Source organism: Macaca thibetana, chromosome 3 (genome assembly GCF_024542745.1).
Source record: "Macaca thibetana thibetana isolate TM-01 chromosome 3, ASM2454274v1, whole genome shotgun sequence".
Taxonomy (NCBI): domain Eukaryota; kingdom Metazoa; phylum Chordata; class Mammalia; order Primates; family Cercopithecidae; genus Macaca; species Macaca thibetana.
The window spans coordinates 153093156-153106242 of NC_065580.1; the positions used below are offsets into that span (position 1 = coordinate 153093156).

General features: G+C 51.1%; 1 protein-coding gene across 2 annotated transcripts in view; it reads right to left on the reverse strand.

Moving 5' to 3' along the window:
* Positions 1-3503, reverse strand: part of TRAPPC10 (trafficking protein particle complex subunit 10) — a 100018-nt gene extending 96515 nt beyond the window's left edge. Inside the window, exon 1 of one of the 2 annotated variants that reach the window (XM_050784403.1) lies at positions 3252-3503. In XM_050784403.1, the coding sequence (XP_050640360.1) occupies positions 3252-3318 (67 nt within the window). In that variant the 5' untranslated portion in view covers positions 3319-3503. The remainder of the gene's footprint in view (positions 1-3251) is intronic. The other variant, XM_050784405.1, reaches the window with a different exon arrangement.
* Positions 3504-13087: the final 9584 nt, after the last annotated feature.

A 13087-nucleotide genomic window follows, 5' to 3' on the forward strand; every position in this document is an offset into this window, starting at 1 on the left:
CCTACTGGCAGGCTAAGGGATGGTACCACTTGAGCCCAGCAAGGCTGCAGTTGGCTATGACCATGCCACTCCATTCCAGCCTATAGGTGAAAGAGCGAGACCTCATCTCTAAAAACAATAATAATAAAATGAAGCAAAATAATCAGCTAGGTTTTAAAGTAATAATCTAGTCACCCTTAATCTTTGGGAACTTTTCATTCTTCTATCCCTACCTATAAACAGTTTTTAAATTCACCTGAACCAGTTACATTCTATATTCTTCCCAGAAAGGTCTAAGCAGAATGCATTTTCACTGAAGTAAAATATTAGACATTCTATTAAAAAAAAATTCAACAACATGCATAAACTCTACTTTCATTTTAAAATGAACAGCTCTGAGGTAATAACATTTCAAGTGAGAATTAAAAAGATTTTTGGCCGGGCACAGTGGCTCACACCTGTAATCCCAGCACTTTGGGAGGCCGAGGCGGGAGGATCACGAGTTCAGGAGATCAAGACCATCCTGGCTAACACGGTGAAACCCCGTCTCTACTAAAAATACAAAAAATTAGCCGGGCATGGTGGCGGGCGATCGTAGTTCCGGCTACTTGGGAGGCTGAGGCAGGAGAATGGCATGAACCCCGGAGGCGGAGCTTGCAGGAACTGAGATCACGCCACTGCACTCCAGCCTCGGCAACAAGACTTCGTCTCAAAAAAAAAAAAAAAAATTAAAAAGGTTTTTGAAAACAAAAATGTTGCTGACTAAGAGAACTATGTATATAATAGTAAAAACTTAAGAGTTAATTAGCCTCTGGGTGGATTTTTTGAAAGCAACTGTTCATACTACCTTCTTTCAAAACATGTATAGCTGAAAGAGGGGAGCAAGATGAAGGTATGAAGTGAAACCAGGCCAAGTGCTTCCTAAAGCTTCAGTCCCAGATATACCACAACATAATTTCAAGTGTGAAATATGAAGTCAGCTTTTTTAAAAAAACCTTCACTTGTAAAGTGATCATTTTTCAAGTTAACTAGTTAACTTTGAAAGTCTACCGAAGCCCCTTTCTCTTCTGAGACTCCAATGAATGACAGTTTGCACCTTCTAAGACAGTGTAGTATCAGTGCAGAGATTAACACTCACTATGCTGCTGGAGGCCGAGGGTGGTGGCTCACACCTGTAATCCCAGCACTTTGGGAGGCTGAGCAGGTGGATAACCCAAGGCCAGGAGTTCGAGACCAGCCTGACCAACATGGTGAAACTCTGTCTCTACTGGGGAAAAAAAAAAAATCAGTCGGGCGTGGCCACGTGCGCCTGTAATCCCAGCTACTCGGGAACCCGAGGCAGGAGAATCGCTTGGACGCGGGAAGCAGAGGTTGCAGTGAGCCAAGATCATGCCACTGCACTCCAGCCTGGGTGACAGAGCAAGACTCCAACTCAAAGAAGAAGAAGAAGAAAAAAAAAAAAAAAAAACCATTCACTCTGCTGCTCAAAACACAGGAAAAAAACCTCCACCAAGATGACAATCCAATAAATCTGTAAGAAAGAAAACTGCATCCTTCAGCTGTCCGTGATGCACGCATGTACAAAACTAAACATTAAATATCTCCAACACTGACTATCGAGATAATAAATTCTACCCCTTTAGTTACAGTTGAATCCAACAGAACTTAGGAACTTTCTCCTCAGAAATGTATTTACATAATGCCTATAAATACATATTGCTATTGAAATGTAAGCAAGCTAGGAGGTAGAAGATATAATTAGATGCGTGGATGTCCACACAGGCAATTAATATGTATCCAGCACTCACAATGTGCACAGCACTTCAGGAGAAAAACGTTCAACATTTGGAAGACAGTGAAGCTTAGTATGAACTGCACATGGCTTCATCTTTCCCCAGCACTGGGAAAGCACTCGGGAAACTGCAGGGCTTCCAGACCAGCTCTATCCACATCTGCCCTCTGGGGCTGCAGGTGCAGGGTAGGGAAAGACCTCCAGTTCACAAACACTCTGGGAAGGAAAAAAGACGGCTACTGCTGAACTATGCAAGTCTCCAATTTTAAAGGAGACACAGTCCACTTCCCTAAGAAAAGTCGATTATCTCGTCCAGGTCTCTGTAGAAAAAAAAGAGGGAGCGAGGAAGAGAAAAAAATAAAGCAAAAGGAAGGAAAGAAAGAAGTCTATCATCTAAAGCTGAAGCGACAAAATTCAACCTTAAATGTACAGTTTCTCAGGGATCTAACAGGAAGGACCAGAGCAGGTGCATCCCCACTGACAGAGCGAGAAGGAAACAGGAGTTCTCAAGACATACTCTACTGTGGCCTTGGCACCCAGATTTTGCAATAGGGAGTGCTTCCTTTCAAAGCATGAAAGGCAATTAGAAAAAACTAACTGCATACATGCATGAAAATACAGAATACTGTCAAAGGTCAAAAATCGTAATAGTTTGAAACACCTCTCTGAAAGTCATCAAAAAGCCAACCAACATTTCATAAGCTCACTGTTCCTAACCGTATTTAACTCCGGAGAGTCACACTTGTAAAATTTAGGGAATATTTTTCCCCTAACAGAAAAATAGTTCCTTTGTGTATGCATTAAAAGAGGGGTGGGGGGAGGACACGACACCCAAGAGGCACCGGGTGTCCCTAGTGTAGACTCGAGCGGGACGCCGTTCATGGGGAGCAGCTTGCATAAGCGCCCGAGCCTCGGCTTTCTCATCCGTGAAATGGTTTGAGTGCGCGGTAGGGAAGCGTCAAGGAGGCAAAGCAGTCCCGGCGGCTCTGCCTGACGCTTCACCCCGCAACAAACTGTTCCTACTTCACCAACGCTTGCAACTCTGCGAGCCCCGAAGGACTTCCCCGGAGTCAGGGAAAGGGGGCCCGCAAGGAAACCGCCCGGCGGAAAAGCCCGGGGCCCCCAGGTCCCGGGTGCGCGGCTCAACGGGGGCGGGACGGGGCGGCGGCAGCCCCCTCTCCTCACCCTCGACGCCGAAGCGCGCCCAGTCCCGGGCAGAGTCCGCCGGGTTCCACCGGCTCCAACTGCAGCCGGCTCGCAGGGCGCCCCCAGGGGTCAGAGGTCGCCCGGCGGGAAGGTCAGAGGGCGTCACCGAAAAGTCGGAGGGCCCCGCCTCAGCCGCAGCCCCGGTCACACCTCCAGGAAGCGGCCCAGCCCGAAGCGCGCCGGGAACTGAAGGTCTGGGGGCGCCGGGTGCATGACGGCCGGGGCCCGTGCCAGCCCAACGACCGCCGCGCCCTCCCCGCCTCCGGGCACTCACAGGTGACGATGGGCTTGTTCTCCATGGTGTAGATCACCGGCGGCAGCGGCTCCTCAGAGGCGTCCATGGGCGTCCGGCGTCACCGGCCCGGCCCCCCGCGCCCCATGGGCAGCCCCGAGGCCGCGCCGGGCCCAGCCCGAGCCCGAGCCTGAGCGGCGCCGCCCGCCCGGCCGCGCTAGGCAGCTCCAGAGCCGGTCGCACCTCCTCTGCCGCCCGCTGCCGCCGGCCGCAGCCACTTCCGGCCTCGGCGCCGCGGCATGACCACTTCCGGGGCGCGCGAGGCCTCACGGGGCGGGCCTTCGCGGCGCCTGGCCTCCGACGGAAGGGCGCCCGGGCAGGCCGCGCGGGGACCGGGAGGCGGGAAGTGGGAGGCGGGGCGGGGCTCCCGGGACGCGTCCTTCCTCCTCCCTCGGCAGTGGGCGCCCCGCGGGGCCCTGCGCCAGAGCTGCGCCCAGGACTCGGCAGGCGGGCCTCGCGCACGGTGAGGGAGCCTGGATGCTCCCGGACTGGAGACGCCGGTCTCGCGGCCCTCGCTCTCCCGGCAGGTCGGGCGTCCCGCGGCGCGGTCGCTGCCCTGCGATCGGGCCCCTTCTCGCGCTGGAGGCTCCCGCAGGCCCTCGCCGCTGAGTGTCCCCGGCGCGTGCCTTCCGCCTACCGCTGGGCTCTTCCTGTCTCCCTCACTCCGCACAGGTTTTTGTGGGGACCTGGCCCCCGGCCGTGTCTGCACGGGCAGGCGGCGGGGCAGCTTTCGGAATACCACAAAATAAACCTTACACTTAACTGCACATGGACTTCTTGTGCACGTAAATGGCGGGGGCGGGTGTTTCTTTTTCTTTTTCTTTGGAGCAGGGTCTCGCTCAGTTGCTCAGGCTGGAGTGCAATGGCGGGATCACGGCTCACTGCAGCCTCGACCTTCCAGGCTCAAGCGATCCTCCCCCTTCCCCCCGCCCCCCGGTAACTGGGACCACGGGGGCAGCCAGCCACCACGCCCAGCTAATTTTTTTCTTTTCTTTTGTCGGGGTCTCACTATGTTTCCCAGGCTGATCTCAAACTCCCAAAGTGTTGAGATTACAGGCGTGAGCCATCATGCCCAGCCATAAACTGGGTTTGAGGTAACATGTACGAATAAAATGACAAAAATTGTCCACCAAAAATCATCAAAAGTGTCAGAATCTAGAGTTTAGTCAAATGCGCAGCTTGATGTGCCGCCCAGGAAACATTACAAAGAATGGAAGTCAGTGTTCTCAAACGTAGAAATTTGGGGTCGTTTCTATAGCCAACGTTTCGGGAAGCCTAACAATTTCAACATCTTTCTGTATAAGGCCTAATGCATAGTTACAACGGTCTGATTAGTCGAGGTGGTCTTTTTCTTTTGGGGTCCACCGAAGATGAAACAGTCATGGGGTCTCTGTACTATCAGGTCTGAGTTGGGTACAGGAAATGAAGCAGACAGCTAATCTAACAAAAATCAGCAAATGGAAAGGGGGAGGCCTGGTCTCTCTTAGTCATTTACAGCAGCAGTCCCCAGCCTTTTTGGCACCAGGGACCTGTTTCATAGAAGGCAGTTTTTCCAGACATAGTTGGGGTGGTTTCAGGATGATTCACACACATTTCATTTATTGTGCACTTTATTATTTTTATGTTGTAATATAGAGTAAAATACAACTTCCCATAGTGTGGAATCAGTGGGAGCCCTGAGCTTGTTTTCCTGCAACTAGATGGTCACATCTGGGGATGATGGAAGCCAGGGGCACATCATGAGGCATTAGATTCTCATAAGGAGCATGCAACCTAGTTCCTCCAATGTGCAGTTCACGATGGGATTCACCCTCCTAGGAGAATCCTGTGCTGCTGCTGACCTGACAGGAGGCAGAGCTCAGGCGGTAATGCGAGCGATGGGGAGCGGCTGATAATACAGATGAAGCTTTGCTCACTGGCCCGAGGCTCACCTCCTGCTTGTGTGGCCTGACCAGTAGCTGTCTGTGGCCCTAGGGGTTGGAGAACCCTAATTTACAGAACAAGAACAATGGGGAAGACAATTCCGCTCAAGAACAAGGAGGAAGAGCATGAAACTGTAATCGAAGAAGCAGAATTGCAAACTTGCTACTGACTCAGTCTCCAGGGCTTCACTTCACCCTTGGCATCATAAGTTTAGAGAGTCCTGAAGTTTTTTTTAACAAAATGTATATATGAGATAGTTTGAGTGTGAACACAGCTGCTAAATGTGTGAACATAGTGTAGTGTGGTGCGCTGTAATGGTGTGAGAGGCAAGAGACCAGACTTCCGGGCAGCTAAAGTGGCAGGCCAGCAAAGCAGGGCACTGGAGGGGAAGAAACTTAGCAGAAGTGGGGAACCAGAAGTCAGTGTAGGGTTCCCTGAAAGTCCTTGGCCTAGGCTGGACTACACATGTGGGACGACTCCATGGGGTTTACCAGGAAGCAGCTGTTACAGAGTTGAGGACGGCACAAAGACTGGAAGTCCAGCAGTGCTGCAGGAAAGGCCTTTCTGTTTTGTTTTGTTTTATTTTCAGACAGTCTTGCTCTGTCACCCAGGCTGGGGTGCAGTGGTTTGATCATATCTCAGTGCAGCCTAGAATTCCTGGGCCCAAGTGATCCTCCCACCTCAGCCTCCCAAGTAGTTGGGACCACAGGTGAGTGCCCCCACGCCCGGCTAATTTTTCCTTTTTTTGTAGAGAGAGGGACCCACTCTGTTGCTGGTAAGGTAAGGACAGCGTGAAGGATGGGTGGAGAGAGGTCATCCACTGATAAGCTCTGCACACTGGTGAAGTGTGGAACTCCAGGTGTGAGGTGCAAGATGCGAAGGGTTATGTATGAAGAGGGAAGACTGAAGTGATACAATACTGACCCTACATTAAATTTGGTGTGTGAGGCATACATAGTCAGTGCCCTAGAGAAAAAGCACTAGGGAAAAAATGAACAAAAGAGGTTTGGCTAAGAAGCCAACAAAGAAAAGAGAATGAAATAATAGAAAATATCTGACTAATCCAAAAGAAGGCAGGGAAAGAACAACAGAAGAATCAAAGACAGAAAGGACCAGTTATGTCAGGAAAAGACACTCAGCGCTCAACAGACATCAGGGAAATGCAAGTTAAAATGAAAATGAGATGCCACTTCACGTGTACTCAAATCGCTAAAATTGAAGTTTATAATTAAAAACCCTGACGAGGCCGGGCGCGGTGGCTCATGCCTGTAATCCCAGTGCTTTGGGAGGCCGAGGTGGGCAGATCACGAGGTCAGGAGTTCGAGACCAGCCTGGCCAACATGGTAAAACCCCGTCTCTACTAAAAACACAAAAAATTAGCCAGGCGTGGTGGCGGGCGTCTGTAATCCCAGCTACTCAGGAGGCTGAAGCAGGAGAATCGCTTGAACCCGGAAGGCGGAGGTTGCAGTGAACCGAGATTGCCCCACTGCGCTCCAGCCTGGGGAACAGAGCAAGATTCTGTCTCAAAAAATAAAAAAATAAAAACCCGGACAATACCAAGTGTAGATTCCAAGCCAAGGAATACCTATGTCTTTGCTCTGTTCTCACAGACAACTGGGTCCACCTGCTCTGAGAAGACAGACACTAGCTCTTCCCCTTCCCGAAGACGTGGACACAGTGTTGTGCGGCTGGACGGGCTCCCACATTAGGGAGTGTTCTTTCTGGAGGGAGGGAGGCAAAGGCAGAGTCCCCGCCTCCAACCCCACCGGCTCGGGTCCAGGCAGCCCTTGGTGCGTGGGCAGTAAGTAGACTGCTAGGCTGTTTTCCCTCTGAGCAGACCTATAAGAGATTTTTATTTTGTTTTTCCACTTGGGAATTTAGAAAATGCTTGAATTCAGCACAAACACTGGTTTGGCACTTTCTTTTAATGAATCATGGTGAAATGATGCTATTCCTGTGAATCGATGTTCATTCTTTTTTTTTTAGTACCCTTTTTCATGAGACAGCATTTGGGGTGTTTTTTGTTTTGTTTCGTTATTTTTGAAAAGTTGCTGGAACTTGAACTCAAATGGTTTTTCCTGGTAACCCGTTACATCATCTCCAGGCTGCAAAGAGCCTGTTAAATTATGTATTGGGACATTGTGTCTGCCTTATCTAACCAGAGGGACTACTCGGGTCCTCTGCACAGAAGGCAAAAGGAAGGGCCAGTCAGTGAATGATCACAGCAAGCTGCCCAGAACCGGACACAATCCAGACGTCCCTCAACCCCTGAATTGTCAAACAGTGTGGTCCATCCACACCCAGAATACTACTCAGCAGCAGAAGGGAACAAACGATCCCCTCAAAGGCCTGGAAGAACCTCCAGAGAAAGGTGCTGAGTGAAAACCTTCCAGGCTAGGCGCGGGGGCTCATGCTTGGAATCCCAGCACTGTGGGAGGCTGAGGCAGGAGGGTCGCTTGAACCCAGAGTTCAAGAACAGCCTGAGCAACATAGGGAGATCCTCGTCTCTACAAAAAATACAAAAACTAGCTGGGCCTGGTGGCATGTGCCTGTAGTCCCAACTACTTGGGAGGCTGAGGTGGGAGGATTGTTTGAGCCAGGTTGGCTGAGGTTGCAGTGAGCTGTGATTGGGCCACTGCACTCCAGCCTGGGCAACAGAGAGAGACCTTGTCTCAAAAACAAACAAAAGAAAAGCCCCTTCAATCCCAAAAGGTTACACGCCGTGCAGTTGCATTTATACAACATTCTTGAAATAACAAAATTATAGAAATGGAGAACAGACAAGGGACACCGGGGCGTGGGGTAAGGAGGGAGGGGAGTGTGGCTAGAAAAGGGCAACAGGCCGGGCGCGGTGGCTCACGCCTGTAATCCCAGCACTTTGGGAGGTGGAGGCCGGCGGATCACGAGGTCAGGAGATCGAGACCATCCTGGCTAACATGGTGAAACCCCGTCTCTACTAAAAATACAAAAAAATAGCCAGGCGTGGTGGCAGGCCCCTGTAGTCCCAGCTACTCGGGAGGCTGAGGCAGGGGAATGGCATGAACCCGGGAGGCGGAGCTTGCGGTGAGCCAAGATCGCGCCACTGCACTCCAGCCTGGGCAACAGAGCGAGACTCTATCTCAGAAAAAAGAAAAGAAAAGAAAAGGACAACAGAACAGCTCCTGCGTAAACAGAATGTTCTGGATCTGGACTGTGTCCATGTCAATACCTGGCTGTGGCACTGTGATCCAGTGTTAAGAAACATCACCACTGGGGAAACTCAGTAAAGGTGCCCAGGACCTCCTTGGATTATTTCTTACACTGCATGTCAATCCATTATCATCTCAAAATTTTTCTTTTTTGACACACAGTCTTTCGCCCTGCTGCCCAGGCTAGAGTGCAGTGGCATGATCTCGGCTCACTGCAACCTCTGCCTCCTGGGTTCAAGCAATTCTCCTGCCTCACCCTCCTGAGTAGCTGGGATTACAGGTGCCCACCACCATGCCCAGATAATTTTTTGTATTTTTAGTAGAGATGGGGTTTCACCATGTTGGCTAGGCTAGTCTTGAACTCCTGACCTCAGGTGATCTGCCCACCTCGGCCTCCCAAAGTGCAGAGATTACAGGCGTGAGCCACTACGCCTAGCCTCACATTTTAAATAGAAAGCCAAGTGACTTCAAAGTAATCACATGTGAGTTTTCACATTGTGTGTGGCTTTCAGTGTTTCACAGAGCACTTCCTCCTCTTGCACTCACCACGTATTCTAGAAGCTGCTCCAGGTGCAGGGAGAGCCAGGCCTGAACCTGGTACAGTTTTTGGTTTTTGGTGTTTTTTTTTTGTTTTTTTTTTTGAGACGGAGTCTCGCTCTGTCGCCCAGGCTGGAGTGCAGTGGCCAGATCTCAGCTCACTGCAAGCTCCGCCTCCCGGGTTCCCGCCATTCTCCTGCCTCAGCCTCCCGAGTAGCTGGGACCACAGGCGCCGCCACCTCGCCCGGCTAATTTTTTGTGTTTTTAGTAGAGACGGGGTTTCGCCGTGTTAGCCAGGATGGTCTCGATCTCCTGACCTTGTGATCCGCCCGTCTCGGCCTCCCAAAGTGCTGGGATTACAGGCTTGAGCCACCGCGCCCGGCCGGTTTTTGGTTTTTTTTTGAGACAGGGTCTCACTGTTGCCCAGGCTGAACTGCAGTGGCGCGATCTCAGCTCACTGCAACCTCTGCTTCCTGGGTTCAAGAGACTCTCCTACCTCATCCTCCTGAGTAGCTGGGATTACAGGCACAACAACCACACTCGGCTAATTTTTTTATTTTTTTGTAGAGATGGGGTCTCACCATGTTGCCCAGGCTGGTCTTGAACTCCTGAGCTCAAGCAGTCCTTGCACCTCAGCCCAAAGTGCTGGGATGACAGGTGTGAGCCCAACACCTTGGTGCGGATATTTTTTGATGTGCATTTTCATCCGTCCATTTAACCAATCTCTCCATAAATAATATCCCGGGTGAGCAAATAGTCCAAAAAAGGGAAAATACTGCCTCTGGGGCTTGGTGGGAGATTCTCTAAGATGCCACCTTTGTTTGTTTGTTTGTTTGTTTGTTTGTTTTTGAGACAGAGTCTCCCTCTGTCGCCAGGCTGGACTGCAGTGGCATGATCTCTGCTCGCTGCACCCTCCGCCTCCCGGGTTGAAGCGATTCTCCTGCCTCAGCCTCCCAAGTAGCTGGGATTACAGGCATGCACCACCACACCTGGCTAATTTTTGTGTTTTCAGTAGACAGGGATTCCCCATGTCGGCCAGGCTGGTCTCGAACTCCTGGTCTGAAGTGATCTGCCTGCCTCGGCCTTTCAGAGTGCTGAGATTACAGGCGTGAACCACTGCTCCTGGCCAGGCATCGGTTTTTTAAAAAGCAGTTCCAACCTTTCATCCTTTGAGCCAGCAGTTCTACATCTAGAGCTCTTTGAAGAAGCAGAATCTCTCCCAAACCTTTATGGATAAAAACACACGTTGCAGCATTTCAACAACTGGACACAACCTGCATGTCGACAACTGTTAGCTGGGACCACAGGCGCGGTCTGTGTCACATAAACCAGGCTTCGTCCATTTGATGAGCTGTCGTGTCACTGTCAACACGGTGTTTAGAGCGGGCTTCTGAATGTTTTTAGAATTGCTTGTTGAGCACGATGTTCGCTACGTGGGTGACAGGTGCACTAGAAGCCCAGACCTCAGCACTACACAGTATATCCACGTAACAGAACTGCACTTGGACCCTCTCCATCTATAAACACTTCTTTTTTTTTTTTTTTTTTTTTTTTTTTTGAGACGGAGTCTCGCTCTGTCGCCCAGGCTGGAGTGCAGTGGCTGGATCTCAGCTCACTGCAAGCTCTGCCTCCCGGGTTTACGCCATTCTCCTGCCTCAGCCTCCCGAGTAGCTGGGACTACAGGTGCCCGCCACCTCGCCCGGCTAGTTTTTTTGTATTTTTTTTTAGTAGAGATGGGGTTTCACCGTGTTAGCCAGGATGGTCTCAATCTCCTGACCTCGTGATCCGCCCGTCTCGGCCTCCCAGAGTGCTGGGATTACAGGCTTGAGCCACCGCGCCCGGCCTATAAACACTTTTTAAAGGGGCTTACAATAATCTGGGAAATACTTAAAACGTGAATTGATAAAAATCTTGAAAGTGAAGGCCAGGCCTGGTAGCTCACACCTGTAATCCCAGCACTTTGGGAGGCCAAGGTGGGAGGATCACTTGAGCCCAGGAGTTTGAGACCAGCCTGGGCTACATAGCAAGACCCTGTCTCTACAAAAAATACAAAAATTAGCCAGGTGTGGTGGCTACAGCTGTGGTCCCAGCTACTCGGGAGGCTGAGGTGGGAGGATCCTGAGCCTGGAAGGTAGAGGCTGCAGTGAGCCTAGATTGTACCAATGAACTCCATCCTGGGCAACAGAGCAAGACCCTGTCTCAAAAAAAAAAAAAGTGATGTGATATAATAACAGCTACATAAAAGCAAAAATCTCCACCCCATTATCATTACAAAAGAGACTGGAGGGAAATTCATCAAAACGTTGTCAGTGACAGTGTCTGGGTCACAGACTCAGCAGCTCCTTCCCCCTTTTACCACACATCTGCATTTTCCACTGTTTTTTGTTTTGTTTTATTTTCGTTTTGTTTTGTTCTGTTTTTAGACAGAGTTGCTCTGTCACCGACTCTGGAGTGCAGTGGTGCATTCATAGCTCACTGCAGCCTCCATCTCCTGGGCTCAAGTGATCCTCCCACCTTGGCCTCCCACAGTGCTGGGATAACAGGCGCATGCCACCACACCCAGCCCACTCGGTCCATAAGGAGCTTACCTGTTTGCAAAAAGTGAGGCCGCACTGTGGTTACGCAGCAGATCCTGGCACAGGGCCGCATGGATTCTCAGTTACTCTTCATGTCTCCTGCGTCTGTTATCTCATCTGAAAGCAGGGATTATGATAGAATTTCCCCCCTTTAAAACATGTATTCTATGCAATCAACACACCTGGATTTGTTTTTTTTTTTTTGAGACAGAGTCTGGCTCTGTTGCCCAGGCTGGAGTGCAATGGTGCAATCTCAGCTCACTGCAACCTCTGCCTCCCGGGTTCAAGCAATTTCCCTGCCTCAGCCTCCCGAGTAGCTGGGATTACAGGCGCCCGCCATCAATGCCTGGCTAATTTTTGTATTTTTAGTAGAGATGGGGTTTCAGCATGTTGGCCAGGCTGGTCTCGAACTCCTGATCTCAGGTGATCCTCCCACCTCAGCCTCCCAAAATGCTGGGATTACAGGCGTGAGCCACCGTCACCCAGCCTTGGATTATTTTAATGCCTACAAAAAGCCTGGGAGGAGGTATCCTAGCTCCATGTCACAGATGAGAGGAGAGACAGACAGAGGCCCAGGGCTCGCCCCATAGCTGTTTAGGGGTCAGGCCCACTGGGGCTTGGCAACGCCCAGAACACAGTTGCCAGGACTGCAGCTATCAAGCCATTTTATACAAGAGGAAATGGCAGGTTCCCGGCACGGTGAGGGTGTGCCCGGCCTTCAGCCTGGCCCCTCTCCTCTTGCTGAGTCTCAGGCTTGTGTGTGGCACACTGTCAACTGCTGCTGTCACTGTGTGGTGTCTTCAGAAAGAACCTGCTGCCATGTGAGCTTGTGCAGAAACAATACGCTCTTCCCAGGTTTTAGGCTGCATAGTGTGATGTAAATAAGTAGCGCTGATGGAATCAAGCCTGGCGCTGTGGACGGCTGCTCCAAACACTCTGCCTCGTGCTCCTATTTTTAACTCAGTTGCATCTTTCTTGGCTTCCTGACAGCCTGGATTCTCATGCTCCCTCTCCAAGCAGAGGTCACTCCCCAAGAGGCCTGTGTGTGCCTTGGCCTCATGTCCCCCAGTTGTGTCCCTACACGGTGGGGTTCGGGACTGGGGTAGGAGCAGCCACTCTGCTGGAGGCCCTCGTCTGTGCCCCACCTTTTCCTTGATGTTCTCAGGGATCAGGGAGCCGCCCTCTGCCCAGGTGGCAGAAGCCAGTGCCTCTCATGCCAACCCCTGGCATACCTAACATCGAGTAACATGCACAGAAGAAGGTGGCAAGAGCTGGTTGAGGGCTGAGCTGCCAGTAAGCAAACCTCCAAAACATCACTCGAATAAAGGTGCTGTCAGCTAGCCCAATGTCTACATCTCTTCCTACATAACTGGTACAATGGGAAATTGTCCAACCACAGTGGCCTGAGTGGTGACAAGAGAACTGCCCTCCCTGGTGCACTCAGACCCTAACAGACGCATCAGGTGCCCCAGGCCACATGCCTTCAGCTCACTCCGATTTCAGCTGCAGCTGGGTGGCACCAGACACTGTTAGGGTCCCTCCTCTGAGACTAGTTGGGGCCCCTACTTTTCTGCCCCAGGCCTAGAACCTTCTC